General features: G+C 44.3%; 1 protein-coding gene across 2 annotated transcripts in view; it reads right to left on the bottom strand.

Moving 5' to 3' along the window:
* The window catches only part of LOC124605327 (1-phosphatidylinositol 3-phosphate 5-kinase), a 364,356-nt gene that overhangs the window by 305,674 nt on the left and 36,057 nt on the right, over window positions 1-22,625 (bottom strand). For both annotated transcript variants that reach the window (XM_047136933.1, XM_047136934.1), the window contains exon 4: window positions 12,328-12,517. In XM_047136933.1, the coding sequence (XP_046992889.1) occupies window positions 12,328-12,517 (190 nt within the window). The remainder of the gene's footprint in view (window positions 1-12,327; window positions 12,518-22,625) is intronic.

Here is a 22,625-nt window from a genome sequence, read left to right as displayed (position 1 = left end):
AAACACCACTTAACAACTGGACCATTCCATGGCATAGATGGACTCCTGGATGGTCGCTACCAAAGGATGACAAGAGTAGCACTGGTTGACAGATTGTAGGCTGCTCAAGGAGTTGGTACACAAAAGAAACGACTCCCCCAGCAGCCATTGGGCAAGGAATGCTGTTAAATATGTCCTCCATGGACATACGCAAAGCCGATGTGATCATCAGCCATCGAGCCGTCAGTGTAAACCACTTCATAGCCTCAGTACATATCAAGAATCGACAGGAAGTGACAGCGGGGAGCCGCAGGGTTAACTGAGTCCTCAGGGCCATGTGAAAGGTCCAGGCAAAGTTGCGGCCTAGGTGTACACCATGGAGGTATACCTGCATGGACCTCAAGTATAGGTGGTAAAGGCAAGGACTCCAGTTTGGAAAGAAGGGATCGGACATGAACTGCAATTGGAAGTCCTGACCTGGGCCACCGATGCAGGAGATGAACTGCTGTAGGTGGGAAAAGGAGATGGTAATTTGAATGCGCAGGAGAACTATGAACATGTGCAATGTTACTGGTCAGTAGTTGTTCACATCTAGCCTGCAATGGAGGGACTCCAGCCTCCACCAAGACGCTTGTCACTGGACTCGTCCTAAAAGTTCCTGTCGCTAGGCGAACGCCACAGTGGTGCACTGGGTTGAGTAAACACAATGCTGAGGGTGCCGCCGAACCATAAACTAGACTCCCATAGTCGAGGAGGGATTGAACAAGGGCTCTGTAGAGCTGCAGCAGCATAGACCGATCTGCACCCCATTTGGTGTTGCTCAGGCAGCAGATGGCATTGATGTGCTGCCAGCACTTCCGCTTAAGCTGACAAAGGTGAGGAAGCCAAGACAATCGGGCATCGAAAACCAGTCCTAAGAATCGATATGTCTTCGCTACAGTGAGTGGATTGTCATTAAGGTAAAGTTGAGGTTCTCGATGACCGGTACGATGCCGACAGAAGTGCATAACACAGGACTTTGTAGCCAAAAACTGGAAACCGTGGGCTACAGCCCACGACTGCACCTTGTGGATGGCTCCCTTTAAGTGCCGCTTAGCAACACCAGTACTGGATGGAGTAGTCTGAATTGCAGAAGTGGTCTGCAAACAGAGAAGGTGAGACGGACGGCCCTACAGCTGCTGCTAGATCATTAATGGCCACTAAAAATAGAGATACACTCAATACAGAGCCTATGGAACCCCATTCTCCTTGATATGGGGGGAACTACCGGAGGCACCAACTTGGACATGGAAAGTATGAAGTGACAGGAAATTCCGGATAAAGATCGGGAACGGGCCTTGGAGACCCCATTTGCATAATGTGGCAAGGATATGATGTCGCCAGGTCGTGTCATACGCTTTTTGTAAATCAAAAGAGACAGCAACCAGGTGTTGTGTCTGGAAAAGGCTGTTTGAATGGTAGACTTGAGGGACACAAGATTATCAGTGGTAGAGCAACCCTGGTGGAAGCTGCTCTGACATGGAGCCAGTAGTGCTACGTGACTCCAGGACCCGACCCGACCCAACCCAACCGCCGACACAACATACGTTCCAGCAGCTAACAAAAACGTTTGTGACACTGATGGGCCGACAGCTATCTACATCAAGCAGGTTTTTACCTGGTTTGAGCACCAGAATGATGGTGCTCTCCCACCATTGCGAGGGAAAGACATCATAGTACCAGATGCAGTTGAAGATGACGAGGAGATGTCACTTGTAGTCAGATGAAAGATGTTTAATCATCTGACTGTGGATTTGATCTGGCCCATGAGCTGTGTCAGGGCAATGTGCAAGGGCACTGAGAAACTCCCACTCCTGTAAATGGGGTGTTATAGGATTCACTGTGGCGTGAACTGAACGAGAGGGCTTTTTCTTCCAGCTGCCATCTGACAGTGCGGAAGGCTGTGGGGGGTGGGGGTGGGGGGGGGGGGGGGGGGGGGGGGGGGAGGGTGGGGAGGGTGGGGGGGGTGGGGGGGGGGTAATTCGTGTAATTCTCTGATGCACAGGCTCGAGCATAGGGCTCAGCAAAGTGATACGCAATCACGTTTGCATCAGTAGATAACACCATTTATGTTAACACCTGTTGGGGCCTGGTACCCGAAAACACATTTGATCTTTGCCCAGACTTGGAGACTTGGGAAGGTTATGTATGGCAACCAATGGTTGAGACATCTCTCTCCCAACACTTCTGCTTCCGTCGTCTGGAAAGTTGACGAATGCGGGCATGGAGCCGTTTAAAGGCTATTAGGTGCTCCAGGGAAGGGTGCCGCTTATGCCGCTGTAGAGCTCGCCAACACTCCTTAATTGCTTCAGCAACTTCCGGCGAGCACCAAGGGACTGCCTTTCGCTGGGAGCACCCTACAGAGAGAGGGATTGCCTTTTCTGCCACAGAAACAATTGTTGTCGTCACCTGCTCAACTATCACATCGAAGTTACCATGTGGGGGTGATTCAACGGTAACAGCAGAGGTGAAAGTTTCCCAGTCCACCATGTTTAAAGCCCATCTGGACAGGCATCCATGGGCCTGCTGCCAGGGCAGTGACAGGAAGATGCAGAAGTGGTCACTACCACACAGGTCATCATGTGCTCTCCAGTGGATAGATGGGAGAATTCCTGGGCTGCAAATAGATAAATCAATGGCTGAGTAACTACCATGAGCCACACTGAAATGTGTGCCGGCCCCAGTATTTAAGAGTCAGAGGTCGAACTGAGACAGTAAAGTTTTGACATCCCTGCCTCGGCCAGTAAGCATGTTGCCACCCTACCATGGGTTATAGGCATTAAAGTCTCCCAAAAGTAGGAAAGGTTTAGGGAGTTGATCACTCAGTGCAGCTAATACATTCAGAGGTACTGCACCATCTGGAGGAAGATACACATTGCAGACAGTTATTTCCTGCGTCGTCCTCATTCTGACAGCCACAGCTTCAAGAGGGGTTTGAAGGGGCACAGTTTCACTACAGACTGAGTTTAGTACATAAACGCAAACTCCACCTGACACTCGATTATAGTTGCTATAGTTCCTGCAATATCCCTTGTAGCCATGGAAGGCAGGGTCTGCATTGCCGGGAACTAGGTTTTCTGGAAGGCAGGGGTCTGAATTGCCAGGAACCAGGTTTCCTGGAGGGCAATGCAGAAAGCAGGTGTAAAACTTGACAGTTGCTGTAGCTCAGCCAGGCAGTGGAAAAAACCACCAAAATTCCACTGGAGGATGGTGTCATCATGAGACTGGGAAGGCATGGAACATTCAATGAGGCAGTTTACACCTCAGGGTCACCTGATGCCACCGACTTATTGCCTGAGCAGTCTATATCCACTGTGTCTGTGTGTCCGGCAAGATCTATGTCCTCAGTGGAAGCCAGAATCTCCACCTCATCCGCAGATGCAGAACTTGTAGGTAGCGGTCATGTAGGTGCCACTGCAATTCCCATGGTCTTGGGGTTGTTCTTTTTGGATTTCTCTCACTGCTCCTCGAGTTTCCCTGGCTGGGAGGGTTTCTTTCCCACTAACAGAAACCTGGGAAAGGAGTGACCCAAGGGACCCCTTCCTAGTGAGAGGAGCTGACGAAGACTTACACTTGTCCGGCTGAGAAGTAGAGTTGGAAGGGCTGTGCTCCCAAGGTAGGTGGTGTGGGAGCGATAGGGAGGGAAGTGCCCCCCACCATCAAAGGGGCACGTGTAGTCTTATGTCTCTGAGAGGTGACTGGGATTGGCGGAGTTGATGGTGCTAGAACTGTTGTAGCAGCAGCATAAGACGATGTCATTTGTACAGGATGCAGGCATTCAAATTTCCTCTTAGCCTCAGTGTAGGTCAGTTGGTCCAGGGTCTTGTACTCCATTACTTTCCTTTTTTTCTGGAGAATACTGCAGTCAGGCATGCATGGCAAATGGTGCTCTTCGCAGTTGACACAGATAGGAAGCGGTGCACACAGAGTATTGGGATGTGATGGGCATCTGCAATCTCGACATGCGACACTGGAAGTAGAGCGGGAAGACATATGGCTGAACTTCCAGCATTTAAAGCACCACATTGGGGGAGGGATATACGGCTTTACATCACAGCGGCAGACCATCACGTTGACTTTCTCGGGTAATGTATCACCCTCGTAGCTAAGATGAAGGCACCAGTGGCAATCTGATTATTCCCCAGACCCCGGTGGACACGGCAAACAAAATGTACACCTCGCAGCACTAAATTGGCGCGCAGCTCATCATCAGACTGCAAAAGAAGGTCAGGTCCTTGTTAAATATGATACCCTGGACTATATTTAAGCTCTTATTGGGCATGATGGTTACAGAAGCATCCCCCAGCTTGTCACAAGCTAGTAATGCCCATGACTGGGCAGAGGATGCTGTTTTGATCCAGACTGACCTAGATCTCATTTTGGACAAGCCCTCCACCTCCCCAAACTTGTCCTCTAAATGATCAACAAAAAACTGAGGCTTCATTGTCATGAAATGATTCCTCATCAGCTCTCGAACATACAAGGTACCGGGGCAAATAAGAGTTGTTGTCATTCTTAACCTGAGGCTCCTCCCATGGTATGGCCAGGGAGGGGAACTATTTGGGGTCATACTTCTGTGCATTGAAATGAGCCCATGAATGCTTAAGAGACTGCTGGTGTTTGACCACCAGCAAGAGATGATGCACGCTTCATCGCATGTCATCTGCCCTCATGCCACCCACTAAAACCAGGGCCCTGGGTGCCACCCAGCTGCAGCAAAGGCCACCTGGCAGGATGGCCATTGCCAGGAGTCCCAATGCCCCAGGGTGACGAGCATCTACTCCTTGGTATATGTGTGGAATTAAAGGCACAGGCATCAGCAGAGCGATCCCTGTGTGGTCAGGGGTCTACAACCAAAGGGCACATGGCAGCCCCACCACAACTAAATGGATACCGTGCTGGATATCAGGTGCAACCAAGCAAACAAGTCTATTATCATTGTCAGCGTAGAAAATGATACTGCACAGTTGATGGAAAAATATGCACCCAGGAGGATGACCTCGACAAACAGTTGAAGAATGAGCAGAATTTCAGATCTATGTCGGCGAAGGATGTGACAGGTCTCAGTGCATGATAGACACGATGATGCCCCTTGTAAGGCATCCTTCCCCAATTGGCTTGCTCTTTGGGAAAATTTTGAAACATGGGATTTCCAACCCTAAAGGGGACCATCAAATAAAGGCCAAAACGTGTGAGACTCCTTTCGGTCACCTCTTACGACAGGCAGAAATACCTCAGACCTATTCCAACCCACAGCTCCACATGGGGTGGTAAAGACTGATGTACACTCTAATACCCAGTATCACGTCCTCTTGCATTGATTCATGCCTGTATTCATTGTCTTATACTATCCACAAGTTCATCAAAGCACTGCTGGTCTAGACTGTCCCACTCCTCAATGGCGATTCAGCACAGATCCCTCAGAGTGGCTGGTGGGTCACATCGTCCATAAACAGCACTTTTGAATCCAACGCAGGCACGTTCAATAGGGTTCGTGTCTGTAGAACATGCTGGCCACTCTAGTCGAGTGATGTCACTATCCTGAAGGAAGTCATTCACAAAGTGTGCACAATGGGGGCGGGAATTGTCATCCATGAAGACGAATGCCTCGCCAATAAGCTGCCGATATGGTTGCACTATCGGTTGGAGGATGGCATTCATTCAAATATCGCACAGCGATTACGGTGCCTTTCGTGACAACCAGTGACATACGTCGGCCCCACATAATACCACTCCAAAACAAGAGGGAATCTCCACCTTGCTGCACTTGCTGGACAGTGTGTCTAAGGGGTTCAGCCTCCAAACACGTCTCCGATAATTATCTGGTTGAAGGCATATGTGAGACTCATTGGTAAAGAGAACGTGATGCCAATCCTGAGCAGTCCATTTGACATGTTGTTGGATCCACCTGTACCACGCTGCATGATGTCATGGTTGCAACAATGGACTTCGCCATGGATGTCGGGAGTGAAGTTGCGCACCATACAGCCTATTGTGCACAGTTTGAGTCGTAACACGATGTCCTGTACCTGCATTGCTGTCACGGTTCCTCTGAGCCATAATCCGTCGGTAGTGGTCATCCACTGCAACCTGAAGGGTGGCCTGAGCAAGGCATGTCATTGACAGTTCCTGTCTCTCTGTATCTCCTCCATGTCCGATCAACATCGCTTTGGTTCACTCTGAGGTGCCTGGACACTTCCCTTGCTGAGAGCCCTTCCTTGCACAAAATACCAATGCAGACACGATCGAATGACAGTACTGACCTCCTACGCTTGGTTGAACTACAGGCAACACGAGCCATGTACCTCCTTCCTGGTGGAATGACTGGAACTGATCAGCTGTCGGGCCCCCTCCATCTAATGGGTGCTCACACATGGTTGTTTACATCTTTGGGCACGTTTAATGAGATCTTCAAACAGTCAAAGGGACTGTGTCTGTGATACAATATCCACAGTCAATGTCTGTGACACAATATCCACAGTCAACGTCTATCTTCAGGAGTTCTGGCGTGTGTATCAGATTTGTCTCATTACCAAAGCAGCAGGAGCAGATCAGCAATTACAAGGAGAATTACCCTCTTGTAAACAAACAAAACTTGGTACAATAGAAAAGGGGATTGGGAGAATGTGGAGGTGGCACACCACATTTTGTCTTTGTATATTCCCTAATGGCTCTTTTATCTGTTACATCTACAATCTCACTCTTATGCAAAAATATTTAGCACAAATAGACAAATGCAATTTCTTACATGCATACACTTTCAATGTGGTGTTCCTACTAAAATTCCAAACCACGAAATATTTTAAGTGAATTTTCTGTATTGTACAGCACATCATACACGGGATGCAAGAGTGCCTGCAATTTGTATTCTGTGCACCATCAAATTAGTCTTCTGCTTTAGATATTCATCCTGTTATCCACTCCGTCTATATCAAAATCGGAGATAAACCAAGTTTCATGTCAGCCCTACGCGCGTGCGCGCGCCCACACACACACACACACACACACACACACACACACACACACACACACACACACAAAAATCACAAGCGCACGTGCACCCACACGCACGAGCATGCGCAGAAGCAAAGTCAGTAATCTTCATATTAGAAAATTTTACCGTAGAAGCAAACAACTGTATAGGTGTTCGTGGGTCGAAAATTCAAGCAGTAACTAACGTTTTATGTGGACAGGCATTAGAAAAACAGGTATACATAATATTTTGCCCTTTAAGTAGCTGCAGCAACATAAAAACGGTTTTAATTTGGAGATTTCTGTTTTTGCTATTGACATGTGGATTTTATTTATTTTGCACCTCAGCCAGGTCTGTAGCAGAGTTGTGATTGTGTATCTTAAGATCTGAAATTAAATATGGATAACAAAGATTATTATTATATTATCAATAAAGCATACTCCCACATATTTATATTTTATTTTTCATTAGTTGAAGTTACTAGAGATCACAATATAATTTTTCTACACACACAGTTCTGGAGACACCCTCATTATTTCACACTCACAGTCATTATTGTCTGTCTCATTAGGGATGTCAGAAGGAGGCTTGTAAAAATCCAGTTTCATACTCTGATGTCAGTTCTCACTAAAATGAATTTCAAGCAAGTGTTTGACATCAGCCAATTTCTTAGGATTGACAAGGTTGTTGCACAGTGGTTGAGTGCATTGAGCAATCCTTTTTTGTTATATATTTAAAGTGGCCTAAGTCAAACATGTAGTAGTTCTCACCTCTTACAAGTACACTATGTGATCAGAAGTATACCGGACACCTGGCTGAAAATGACTTACAAATTCGTGGCACCTTCCATCAGTAATGCTGGAATTCAATATAGTGTTGGCCCACCCTTAGCCTTGATGGCAGCTTCCAGTCTTGCAGGCATACACTCAATCAGGTGCTGGAAGGTTTCTTGGGGAATGGCAGCCCATTCTTCATGGAGTGCTGCACTGAGAAGAGGTTTCAATGTCGGTTGGTGACTCCTGGTATGAAGTCGGCAATCCAACATCTCAATGGTGTTCTATAGGATTCAGGCCAGGACTCCTAACAGGCCAGTCCATTAAAGGGATGTTGTTCTCATGTAACCACTCCGCCACACGCCGTGAATTATGAAAAGGTGCTCGATCGTGTTGAGAGAGGCAATCGCCATCCCCGAATTTCTCTTCAACAGTGTGAAGAAAGAAGACGCTTAAAATATCAATGTAGGCCTGTGCACTGATAGTGCCACACAAAACAACAATGGCTGCAAGCCCCTTCCTTGAAAAGCATGACCACATCATAACCATTGCCTCCGAATTTTACTGTTGGCACTACACACACTGGCAGATGATGTTCACTAGGCATTTGCCATACCCACACCCTGCCATTGGATCGCCACATTGTGTACCATGATTTGTCACTCTACACAATGTTTTTCTGCTGTTCCATCATCTAATGTTTACGTTCCTTACATCAAGGACAGATGTGAACTCTGACCACAATCTATTGGTTATGACCTGTAGATTAAAACTGAAGAAACTGCAAAAAGGTGGGAATTTAAGGAGGTGGGACCTGGATAAACTGAAAGAACCAGAGGTTGTAGAGAGTTTCAGGGAGAGCATAAGGGAACACTTGACAGGAATGGGGGAAAGAAATACAGTAGAAGAAGAATGGGTAGCTTTGAGGGATGAAGTAGTGAAGGCAGCAGACGATCAAGTAGGTAAAAAGACGAGGGCTAGTAGAAATCCTTGGGTAACAGAAGAAATATTGAATTTAATTGATGAAAGGAGAAAGTATAAAAATGCAGTAAATGAAGCAGGCAAAAAGGAATACAAACGTCTCAAAAATGAGATCGACAGGAAGTGCAAAATGGCTAAGCAGGGATGGCTAGAGGACAAATGTAAGGATGTAGAGGCTTATCTCATTAGGGGTAAGATAGATACTGCCTACAGGAAAATTAAAGAGACCTTTGGAGATAAGAGAAACACTTGTACGAACATCAAGAGCTCAGATGGAAACCCAGTTCTAAGCAAAGAAGGGAAAGCAGAAAGGTGGAAGGAGTATATAGAGGGTCTATACAAGGGCGATGTACTTGAGGACAATATTATGGAAATGGAAGAGGATGTTGATGAAGATGAAATGGGAGATACGATACTGCGTGAAGAGTTTGACAGAGCACTGAAAGACCTGAGTCAAAACAAGGCCCCTGGAGTAGACAACATTCCATTGGAACTACTGACGGCATTGGGAGAGCCAGTCCTGACAAAACTCTATCATCTGGTGAGCAAGATGTATGAAACAGGTGAAATGCCCTCAGACTTCAAGAAGAATATAATAATTCCAATCCCAAAGAAAGCAGGTGTTGACAGATGTGAAAATTACCGAACTATCAGTTTGATAAGTCACAGCTGCAAAATACTAACACGAATACTTTACAGACGAATGGAAAAACTAGTAGAAGCCGACCTCGGGGAAGATCAGTTTGGATTCCGTAGAAATACTGGAACACGTGAGGCAATACTGACCTTACGACTTATCTTAGAAGAAAGATTAAGGAAAGGCAAACCTACGTTTCTAGCATTTGTAGACTTAGAGAAAGCTTCTGACAATGTTGACTGGAATACTCTCTTTCAAATTCTAAAGGTGGCAGGGGTAAAATACAGGGAGCGAAAGGCTATTTACAATTTGTACAGAAACCAGATGGCAGTTATAAGAGTCGAGGGACATGAAAGGGAAGCAGTGGTTGGGAAGGGAGTAAGACAGGGTTGTAGCCTCTCCCCGGTGTTATTCAATCTGTATATTGAGCAAGCAGTAAAGGAAACAAGAAAAATTTGGAGTAGGTATTAAAATCCATGGAGAAGAAATAAAAACTTTGAGGTTTGCCAATGACATTGTAATTCTGTCAGAGACAGCAAAGGACTTGGAAGAGCAGTTGAACGGAATGGATGGTGTCTTGAAGGGAGGATATAAGATGAACATCAACAAAAGCAAAACGAGGATAATGGAATGCAGTCGAATTAAGTGGGGTGATGCTGAGGGTATTAGATTAGGAAATGAGACACTTAAAGTAGTAAGGGAGTTTTGCAATTTGAGGAGCAAAATAACTGATGATGGTTGAAGTAGAGAAGATATAAAATGTAAACTGGCAATGGCAAGGAAAGCGTTTCTGAAGAAGAGAAATTTGTTAACATCGAGTATAGATTTAAGTGTCAGGAAGTCATTTCTGAAAGTATTTGTATGGAGTGTAGCCATGTATGGAAGTGAAACATGGACGGTAAATAGTTTGGACAAGAAGAGAATAGAAGCTTTCGAAATGTGGTGCTACAGAAGAATGCTGAAGATTAGATGGGTAGATCACATAACTAATGAGGAAGTATTGAATATAATTGGGGAGAAGAGAAGTTTGTGGCACAACTTGACCAGAAGAAGGGATTAGTTGGTAGGACATGTTCTGAGGCATCAAGGGATCACCAATTTAGTATTGGAGGGCAGCGTGGAGGGTAAAAATCGTAGAGGGAGACCAAGAGATGAATACACGAAGCAGATTCAGAAGGATGTAGGTTGCAGTAGGTACTGGGAGATGAAGAAGCTTGCACAGGATAGAGTAGCATGGGGAGCTGCATCAAACCAGTCTCGGGACTGAAGACCACAACAACAACAACATCAAGGGAACAAGCAAGGCGTCGCTTCACATTTACCGGCGTGATGTGTGGCTTATGAACAGCTGCTCAACCATGAAATCCAAGTTTTCTCACCTCCCACCTAACTGTCATAGTACTTGCAGTGGATCCTAATGCAGTTTGGAATTCCTGTGTGAAGGTCTGGATAGATGTCTGCCTATTACAAATTATGATCTTCTTCAATTGTTGGTGGTCCCTGTCAGTCAACAGATGAGGTTGGCTGTACGCTATTGTGCTGCATGTGTCCCTTCATGTTTCCACTTCACTATCACATCGGAAATAGTAGACCTAGGGGTGTTTAGGAGTGGGGAAATCTCGAGTACAGACGTGTGACACAAGTGACACCCAATCACCTGATCATGTTCAAAGTCTGTGAGTTCTGCAGAATGCTCCATTCTGCTCTCTCACGATGTCTAATGACTACTGAGGTCACTAATATGGAGTACCTGGCAGTAGGTGGCAGCACAATACACCTAATATGAGAAACATATTTTTTTGGGGGGTGTCCAGTTACTTTTGATCATGTAGTGTATATTGTCCTGACTGTTGGTAGATGTCTTGAGTATGTATCTCAAACAGGGAGAAAACTGAAAATGTGAGGCATTCAGAGGCTTCAGGATCCTTTCTGCTTCAGACTTTTATCTGTGCTATTCATTTTACAGTATATCTTACAACCTAATAATAGCTACTGCTGTAAATGTCTCAACAGAAGCACTATTAACACAATGCATGACAACGTAATCTCTTGCTACAGTTTAACAAATGAAAAACAGTGGCTGGCAATCACATGGAGAAAATGCAGTCTCTGACTGCTCAATGTGGATATTGCAGGCTTTGCTTCTCAGACTGTAACAGATGATCACGGAGATTATAGACTTTGCTTCTAACACCAGTTTTCAGCAGGTAAATAAAACCATTTACAGCTGCTTTTTCTTCTTTAAACCGATGGATGCTACTAAAAACCATCAAGGAGAATCCATATCTGACAAAATAACCTAAAAAATAATTAAAAAATGGAGATTGCCCACTTTGCTTCTAGGTACTTCAAACGTAACGCAACAGATGCCATTTTATATGCTAGCACTACTGCAGGACACTTGGTAAATGTGAAACAATCCAAAAATCATTTTGTAAATAACAATGAAAGAAAAAGTTTCATAAAGTCAAGCTAAGCAAATAAGAAAATGACCAGCAAACACACAATACTAAAGTTAAAATTTTTGTCTTTACTTATTATGGATCACGAAGTCTCATTCAAATGACACATACACAAGGTTTCCCCCCCCCCCCCCCTCCTTAAGGAACACACTGCCATTTGACTATTTTATTGTTTATTTAAGTACAATCCAGGTTTTGGTCTTTTATGCCCTTTTCAAGTATTTGCTTTTATTTCTTTAACATATATTGCAGGACACTTAACATGTTGTCCAGCTATATATGTTAAACAATAAAATCAAATACTTGAAAATGGCATAAAAGGCTAAAACCTGGGTTGTACTTAAATAAACAACAAACAGTCAAATGGCAGTGTGTTCCTTCAAAAAATATTGTATGACTGTTGCTCAACAATGCATAAAATGTTCCACTACATTGGACATAAAGCTATACACTCTTAGAAATATAATGAACTTATCAGCATACCGGTACATCCCATTATCTTTCCAGGAATTTCTTGATTGCAACACCGAGAACAAAATATCTGTCCACAAACACGGCAATGATGTTTTCTACGAAAAGTGGTGAATTTTTCACCACAGTCATAACATTCCTTACTGACTGAATCAGGCATCCAGTATTGTTTGAGGTCAGTATCCTTATATGACTGCAATCCCTGGAAAAAGATATGCTTTCATAAGTTAAAATACAGAACTCTTGTGTGACCCAATTAATCATAAGTAAACAATGGTGATTATAAGGGTAGGAACAGTTATAAATAATAACAACTGTGATATCTCTTACACATTATCACTTTTACAAATGTTTCCAAAAGTTTTAGGTCAGTATTCTGATGTTACAGTTACAGTTACCCTTACTAGCAAGTAAATTTCAATCCTTCTGAAGACTAAGTTAGTAGATGTTTACATGAAATTGGACAAAAAAAATTTCATAATGGAAGACTATTTCTCTGGAATGCCCTCTCTAACAATGTTTCTTAATTTTTCAACATTTTCTCATGATAAGTCAATACACTTTTCTAGTGACAAATTAGTTTAATGAAGCTACCACAGAAGAACTAAATATTTTATTCTCCAACCAACAGCTGCAATGTGCATCACATCAGACTGTGTGTGTGTGTGTGTGTGTGTGTGTGTGTGTGTGGTGGAGAGTGGGGTGGGGGAAGGGGGAGAAGCATGATGAAAAGGGGTCACCTTGTGTATGGTGGCAAATAAGGATGAGACATTCTATCACAATTCAGATACAGCCCTGGTGCAGTCAGGAGAAGAGCAATGAATTTCATCCAGCAATACTCAGGTGAAGCACCCAGAAAACCTAAATCTTATGGACTGCTAGTGGGTAGTTTAGATGGGTGCAGAGAACAGTTCAGCATCAGTTTGCCTTCTGACCTGACATGTTTTCCTGTTGTGCAGTGTGAAGTAGATGAGATGATCCAACATATGGTATCGCTGTGGAATGGGAAATAGCATGTTGGCATTTAAAACTCAAATAAAACATTCTTTGTAGGCATACACCAACATATACAAACTGGACAACAATCACATGACTGCTAATGATCACAAGATTAGCTGGCCCAGCAACGAATTCACATACCCAGAGGGGCACTGCATGTGAGTTGGGAGAGTGTTGACCTGAATTCAATTTTCTGTTGCTTCTCACAAAATTAGATCTACAGCAGAATGTGATAAGCTCATAATAAAAAATACATATTTGGCCAAGGCCACAGAATAGACAGTAATATTATTACATGTATGGTTTGTCTGGAGTATTATAAATATGAGAAAAACTGATGAAGTAACTAGAATTGAAGCAGTGTGTTTTAATTATACAATTCCACAGTTGTGATTAGTTGAAAAAATAGACATTCACAAACACCTCTATAATAAAAGGCAAGCAGATACTTGAACAGATACATGAACTACCAAATTTGCTATGTGTTGTGTTGTGTGTGTGTGTGTGTGTGTGTGTGTGTGTGTGTGTGTGTGTGTGTGTTTTGTGTCAGAGAGAGAGAGAGAGATTATGAGCACTGCCTACCATAGGACTGAATGCCATCTGATAGTAGAGCAGGCATGTGACGTGGTATGGTAAGTGAAAAGTGGTGCAGTGGTGGGAATCATTTTAGTGGCAATTCGAGCAGTAGATGGGGAAATCCACTGACGTAAACTACTTTGACAAATGGCAGACTGTCATAGTCAGCAGTGCCCGAGAACAAACATTTGGAAAGAGCAAAGCTGGTAACCTGTTCACATGCCACTGTCATGAGAACTAATGGAAGTGGTTTAAGAATGGCAAAACCACAATTAGGCAACTAGGTGTTGGACGTCCATGGCTCAGCACAGAATGTGGACGTCAAAAGCTTGCCTGCTCTGTAGCAGCTTTGAGGACAAAGTACAGTGCTGGAGTAGTCATAAGTGTTTCTTAGCACACCATTCAGAATTGTTGAATATGGAGCTCCGCAGTAGACAACCCAATGACTTCATCAATTACTGCAGTGTCTACAGGATCATTGAAACTGAACCATGGATGAATGAAAAAGTGTTGTCTAGTCTGATGAAACACATTTCTTGTTACAAAAGGTTGGTCATCATGTCTGGGTACACCATCATCCACGTAAACGGCTGCTCAAAAAGCACATCATATCATGGACACGGGCCATTGGGGGCAATATTATACTATCAGGGACATGTAGCTGTGCTTCCATGGAACCTGTAATAGTAATCAAAGGCACAAAGATGGCAGTGAACTACTTGGACATTACCGAGAACCTAACACATCCCTTCATGCCTATGTCTTCCATGACGGTTATAGCATGTTTCAGTTGGGTAATCGCCCATGTCACAAGGCCACAATCACTCTACAGTGGTTTGAAGAACATGATAGGGAACTCATGTTGATGTCTTAGCTATCAAATTTGCCTGATCTGAATCCAATGCAACACACATGGGATGCTATCAGGCAACAGCTCCATGGCCACAAACCACCAGCCTGTAATTTGCAGGAATTGCACAACCTGGGCACAGACAATTCATGCCAAATCTACCAAGGACTTTCCAAATCTATCACACATGGAATTGCTGCTGTATTGCATTTCAAAGGTGGACTACCATGCCACTAAGCAGTTGGTCATAATGTTTTGGCTCATCAATGTATACATAATGATTAAGAGTTAGACATCAGAATATCCTGTAAGGGAATATCTACAGTTATTAATTTCCACATTATCTATAGATTTAATTCCAAAGGTTAAAATTTACATTTTAAATACCACTGACAATTCACGAAATAAATTTCTCTTCTTATTCTCATTTGGCACACTATTACAGTAGAACTGATAGGCACTATGAGGGTGTAGCTGTAGTCACTAAGGAGGGTTAGAATTCACAAAGACAGGAAACATCACCATGCAGAAGTGTAGATGATTTTGAGATTGCAACATAAAGAATCCTGAAATTAAATTTAATAACAGACTCAGTGTATCACATTCCATAAAAATGTCTGAAATACTTTAGAAAAAAAGAGAACGTTACATAAACAACATAAGTTCAACAAAATGTGAGATTATAAAGAAGAATTTAAATGGTTTGAAAAATAATAAAGTGTTCAGAAACAGTAAGATTCAAATACTAGCCATTACTGTTAAAGAAGAACTCTAAAATATCAATATGCCAGCAGTCAGAGAGAGATTTTTGTCAGGATATGAAGCAAACTACTCCAGAACTTCCTGCTATAAAGAGAAAGTATCACAACAGATCTGGAAGAAATTGACAAATGTGCATACCCACTAAAACAAGGGAAAGTTAAGGTTGGAATAGCAACAGTTTTATGAAAAGAATAGATTGCTACTCACTATAAAGATGACACGCTCAACTGGATACTGGCACGATGAAATGACTGAAGTGGCCAGAAATAGCTGTTGTGTGTCTGACAGATGTGAATGCATGTGTGTTTTTTCCTTTTCTTGTCTGCAACTCAACAATCATCTCTACTGTGACGAGTAATCAACCCATTTCATAATACTGTTCAAACCCACTAAAAGATATCTATGAATACAATCTTACAATAGCTCATTTGACTGACAAAACTAATGCATAGTATTGATAGATACCAAAAAATTCCACAAATAAAGTAAAACAAATAGTGTGCATCATAACAATGGAAAATGGGAAAATCAGGAAAACCAATGAAAAAACTGTAAAAAATTCAAATTAAAAAAAAATTATACATATTCAATGTTACTTTAGTGGGACAGCTAAAAATTTAACACAAGGGTCTTGTGGAACGTAAGTTCCAGTTGCTTCCCAAGATGGGAAGGGGTAGTAGAGGGGGGTATGAGGCAATAATGTGGAGCCATTTCAGTGTTGCTATGGCAGTCATTATTTCAGAGAGCCAGAAGAAGATTACTACTATCTCCCATAACCAGCAAGCTTTGTGCAGTTATAAGGTTTCTGCACTGCCATAAGCAAGCTCCAGCAGAAATCCACCACCAATTATGCCATGCATATGGACTGAATATTAAGACTTACAGTGTGCTCAGATGATGGTGCAGACTTTTCACTATAACCAATGTGAACAACAAAAGCAGTAACGGTCAGGATAACATTAAGGAAACACTAAAGGCTGTTAATAACTAAAGGATACACACTGAACAGCAGTTAATGTGATAATGAGCAGGATTTCACAGTACTCAGCTCTGTAGGAACTCTTTACAGTGAAGCATCTTTATGTAAGTGTCACCAACCTCAAAGGTGTTAGCAATTTTAAAAATTGTTGAGAGAGATCTACCATGAGAATAACCTTATGTATATATAGAGTACTGGAAAAATTAATGGGTAAAAGGCTAGGTAACTCAATAAACAAGAACTGAATGTCAACTATTCTCAAGGAGAAGAAGAAGAAGAAGAAGAAGAAGAAGAAGAAAGGCAGTAGGAATATTTTCTGACCTAAAACAAAACATTTGAGATTGTCAACAATACTCCTCTTCTTACTAAGCTTGAAAGTTACAGAAGTAGAGGACTGTAACAGTACCAGAGAAGGAAAGTTGCTACTCACCATATAGCGGAGACGCTGAGTCGCGATAGGCACAATAAACAGATTCACACAATTAAAGCTTTCGGCCATTAAGGCCTTTGTCAGCAGCAGACACACATACACAGCGCGCGCGCGCGTGCGCGCAGGCACGCACACACACACACACACACACACACACACACACAAATGCAACTTGCACACACATCTGCAGTCTAGGAGAGCTGAGACCACACTGCGAACAGCAGCACCAGTGCATGATGGGAGTGGCGACTGGGTGGGGGTAAGGAGGAGTTTGGGGGGGGGGGGGGGGGGAGGGATAGTATGATGGGAGTGGTGGGCAGTCGTGTTGCAGTTTAGACGGAGGGCAGGAGAGAAGGTGCGGAGGGAGGAAAGGGTAAGTAGCGGAAAGGAGATAAATAAAAGAAATTAGAAGACTGGGTGTGGTGGTGAAATGACGGCTGTGTAGTGCTGGAATGGGAACAGGGAGGGGGCTGAGGACAGTGACTAACGACGGTTGAGAAATAAAGGATTATCAAATGAATGGATTCATTTGCTTCTTAAAGATTATAAACAAACAAAAGTAATATATGAACAGGACAAATAACAAGTAGTTTCAGAATATCAGTCCACAGTGACTCAATGACCTATGGTCTCTCTCTCTCAAGTCAGTAATGCAACCACTTTTGTTGTTATTGATATTAATCATTTGAACTTCCATGTTGAAACAAATAAAAGTGTTGAAGTATTCTTTTGGTTAAGTCACAAAGCAATGTAAAACAAAGCATATGATCACTGAAAACATTTTGTAGACACAACAATCAATAGTACATAACCTGAATAACTAGGAGGAATCATGACTTTGTTTCTTGTGCTGTATATTTTATTTGCAGATAGAACCCATGGCATGCACAAACAATACCATTGGCGTCCCCTATTATCAACAGGGGCCAAATTGAAGTGATTTTGCTCAAATACATGGCAGATTGCTCAATGCGGAGGAGGTGACCAATCAGCAAGGTCATCAGCCCAAAGATCTAGTATTGCAGAAATCAAGGGAAAAACGACACAAACAGCACAGTCCAGTCCAGTCGAGAGGAAGGGATAACATGCAAACAAAGAGGGAAAAGGGACGTCAGTGGCGCAGGAGGAGGAAGCCACAGGAGGAGGTTGGGTGGAAACAGGGAGAGCAGGGGTGCCCCAAAAACGCTACATGCTGTGTGACATCAGCACTGCCACCAACCCATCCTGACACCCACAACATACCATTATCACGGTACAGCGGGGACAACACAAGGGGAAGAAGACACGAGAAAAGGGAAAACAAAACAGCACAACAGACCAGATAAAATATAGGGAAAAGGATGGGAGAACCTGGCTGGTGTGGAGGCAAGGTCAAGGCCTCCATACCAACAGTTGTGCTAACTGAGGGATTCAAACTTCAGAGGAAAATTCAAGGACTTATACCTGAAAATAGAAATGACTTTCATGAAGAAAACTGAGGACAGATGTAGCCATGCGAGGGTCATCCACTAACACCTGAGACAGCATTGGTTGGTTGACTTGGGGAAGGGGACCGAACAGTGCTGAGACAAAGAAGGTGGGAGGGCATATTTTGTGCAAAGGTCCATTCAGCAATACATGGATCACTGTGAGGGGATCCACACAACTAAAAAAGGAGTGGGGAGGGGGAGGGGGGGGGGGGGGGCAAGGGGTAGCTCACTGCCGAGTAAAAACCGTGGGTCAGTCTAGTGTGGATAACACAAAGATGGAAGAGGATGGTTGATTCCCACTTAGAGAGGCATGCGAATTTTATTAGATGGGGGGTAGCCTCCCGAGAGTCAGTCCACAATTCAGCAAAAATGGATTTGATGTAAAGTAACAAATCTGCCGCCACAGTGGTCATGGAGAATGGGAGACAAATGGCCGCCCCTCCCCCAGCCAAATGATTAGCAAGTTCCCTACCATTCATGGCCAGTATACCACCGGAATAAGCAGCATCATCTAGATCAACAAGAAGGTCATGGATGGCAGAAACCATAGAGTGGTGGGATAAACTCAGAGTGATAACCTGTCTGATAAGTGGGCATCAACTCACACATGGCAGGCAAGAGACTGTGTTCCATACCAACAGAAGACGTGAAAGCATATCCCATAGGATCGACAGATGTAGAAGCATGGGTATATAAAAAATGGCATCCTAAAACTCACATTAAGTGCATCCAGAACAAACAACAGAGCAACCACTGGAGCAATGGAGGCTTTCTGAACCCCGAAGAGATCCATCCAAATCCATGGCCAAGGAACTAACCAACAGAGAGGGGGGGGGGGGGGGTTTAGAAGGGAATGTGGAGAAGAGGACAAAGAAAAGAGATGGAAGTCTCAATGGTGAGATGAACTCATCCGAGAGTGGGTAGTGGTTGGAAAACAGCCTAAAGCTGTGAAAAGAATAGTATAGGAGGGGTGAGCAGGGAAAGAAGGGATAATGAATGCAAAGCAAACCAGGAGCTGGAACAGACAAATCAAACGGGGTGGGATGCCAGCATCAACCAGGAGACTATTGAAAGGGCTGGTGCTAATGACACCAGTGGTTAAACGGACAACACGATGGTGAAGCAGGTCCAAAAGGAGCAGTGCAGAAGTGGCAGCTGATGCATAAACCTGACAACCATAGTCCAGCTGAAACAGAACTAATGCCCAGTAAAGGCACAGAAGGGTCGAACAATCTGCGCCCCAAGGTGTGTGGGCAAGGAAGTGAAGAACATTGACTTTACGAAAACAGCCAACCTTCAGATATCAGATATGGGGTGACCAAGTAAGTTTGTTGTCAAAAAGAAGACCTAAAAAATATAACTGGGGGACCACAGTCAGACGTTCAGCATTGAGTAAGAGCTCCAGATCAGGATGGACTGTAGTACGGCAACAGAAATACACAACCCTCGACTTAAGGGGAGAGAATTGAAAAATGAGTGATTATGTCCACGTGGAAGCGTGCCGGATGGCATCCTGGAGCTGTCATTCCACATAGGCACCATGTGGGAGCTAGTCCAAATACAGAAATCACCCACATACAGAGCAGGGGTGACCAACAGTCTGGCAGAGGCCACAAGTCCATTAATAGCAATGAGAAAACGAAGGACACCTAATACGGAGTCCTGTGGAATGCCATTCTCCTCGGTCCACAGAGAGCCAAGAACAGTGCCAACCTAGATTGTGAAGGATCGGGACTGGAACTGACAAATAAAAATTGGGAGGGGCTCCCTAAGACCCTGCTCATGGAGCATAACGAGGATGTGATGGTGCCAAACTGGGTCATAGGCCTTACAAAGATTGAAGAAAACTGTGACATGATGGCGGTGTTGAGGAAAAGTCTTGCTGAATTGTGGTTTCCAATCAAAGCAGATGATCAGTCGGAGACCATCGCTCCTGAAAGCTGCACTGGCAAAGAGATAAAAAGTTCCTGAGATTCAAGGACCCAACTGAGCCAACAAACCACCATCCATTTAAGTAACTTGCAGGTGACACAGGTAAGGCTGACTGGTTGGTAGCTATCAAAGGACAACGGATCCTTGCCAGAATTAAGAACGGGAACCACAATACTGTCTCTCCGTTGAGAGGGTAAAATGCCTTGGAGCCAAATATGGTTAAACACCTGGAGATTTTCGCATTGTGGAGGACTGAGGTGGTGAAGCAATTGATTATGTATGGGATCAGGGCCAGGAGCTAAATCATGGGGAGAACGGTGGACCAGAAGAAGTTCCCATTCAATAAAAGGTTCACTGTAGAGTTCGGCCTGACAAGGGGTGACATGTAAGTGTGAAGCTTCAGCCTGCTGTCTGTGGGGGAGGAAGACAGCTCGATAGGAGGCTAATGCCATCACAAAATGGAGTTGTGCAAGGACTGAGGGATCTGTACAAAGGCCTTCTGGAAGGACAAGGCCTAAAATGGAAGACTGCCACTGACAACCTTGGGGGGTGTGGAGTGTAGCCCACACCTGTGACAAAGGGACAGAACCTAAAGATGACACAATGTGTTACCATCACACCCATTTGCTCTCTCTGATTAAGTAATGGGCTTTGGCATGTAGACATTTAAAGCTAATCAGACTGGTGCCACTTAAGATGTTGCAAGGCACAATGACAATCATGGGTAATGGTGGTAATGGCTGTGCTCCACAACACAACTGGCCGTTGGTGAACACGGCCTGTCATGTGTGTGACAGCAATGCCGGCAGCCTAGTGTGGCAACGGGGTCACTGGGAGGCAGGAAGGGAATGAGAGAATCAACGGAAAGTGGTCACTATCACAGAGATCACTGTGTGGTGACCAGTGTGAGGAAGGAAGCAGGGGAGGGGCAGCAATCAAACGATCAATGACACAGAAAGTGCCATATGCAGCACTAAAATGAGTAGGAGAATCACCATTAAGAAGGCACAGGACATGGAAAGCAAGAAATTGGTTAATGAGGAGCCTCTAACCAGATGGAAAAGCACTGCCCCACAAAGGGTGATGGGTATTAAAATCCCAAAATGGAGGAAGGGATGGGGGAGATGCTGAAGGCGGGCAGTTAGGACAGCAGATGTAGGTGGCCTGTCAGAAGAGAGCTCGAGATTGCAAATCATGACCACAGAGTCCACGTGGACCTGAACAGCCACTGCTTTCAATGGGGTACGAAGTGGGACCTATATACTAACAATATCCATATGGACCAATGTACAGACACCACCAGAAGCCCTCAAAGGGCCGACTTGGTCCCAATAGAAAGCATGGAACCAACTAAGGGTTGGTGAGTAAGCATCAGCAAAATGAAATTCCTGGAGAATGAATCAAGCTGCCGAGTAAAAGACAATAAGGGATTACAACTCTGGGAGGTGATGGTAGTATCCATTACAGTTCCATTGAATAAGCACAGGGTGGGTAACCAAATGGAAGGCAGATGGGCCACTTGGTTCACCATCTGTCACCAACGAGGACAGGGTGACATCCATAAATAAGAGGTTAGACTCAGGTTGCGAGGGGGGAGATGGCACCTCTGATAGCACCAGGGGGACATTGTCCTGGGACTCACATTTCTCCTTCTTCTTCTCTTTTATATATTGAGGGGGCAGGGCATAGAGGGAGGCCAGGCTTTTTCAAGATCTGAAACCGAAAGAGATGGGTGACCTCGGGGAACAGAGATTGTAGTAGCAAGCTTCCGGCCTCAGACACTTCAGGGGAAGGTGTCCCAGGAGGAAGACCAACCTCCCCCAGGTGCTGGAGAAGGGGGGCACTTCTTCAGCCATGGAGGGGGAGTGGCACATGGAGGGGAGGGCGTGGGAATCGCAGGGGAGGGGGAGAGGAGAGGGCTTTGGGATTGGGGTAAGGAAGTGGGAGGAGGGAGTAAGGATGTAACAGAAGCAAAAGTAGAAGTCATCCACACAGGGTGAAATCAGTAAAATTTCTGACATGCATCAGTGCAAGTTAAACAATCCAAGGACTTATCGTCTTGTCTCTCCTTTTCTTTATTATAAGCCAGGCAATCTGGTGAGCATGAAGAGCGATGCTCATGACAATTAACACATGTGGATGGCAGAACATAGGGGCTCCCCTCATGGAGTGGGTGTCTGAGTCATCACAAAAGGAGTGTGCCGTACATCGGAAAACGTGGCTGAAACACAAGCACTGAAAGCACCACAGGAGTGTCAGGATGTATGGCTTCACATCACACTCATAATCCATAACCTAGACCTTCTCTGAGAA

This window comes from Schistocerca americana, chromosome 3 (assembly GCF_021461395.2).
Source record: "Schistocerca americana isolate TAMUIC-IGC-003095 chromosome 3, iqSchAmer2.1, whole genome shotgun sequence".
Lineage (NCBI taxonomy): Eukaryota > Metazoa > Arthropoda > Insecta > Orthoptera > Acrididae > Schistocerca > Schistocerca americana.
The sequence above is the reverse complement of the archived record's forward strand: the minus strand, read 5'-3'. Positions and strand labels throughout refer to the sequence as shown.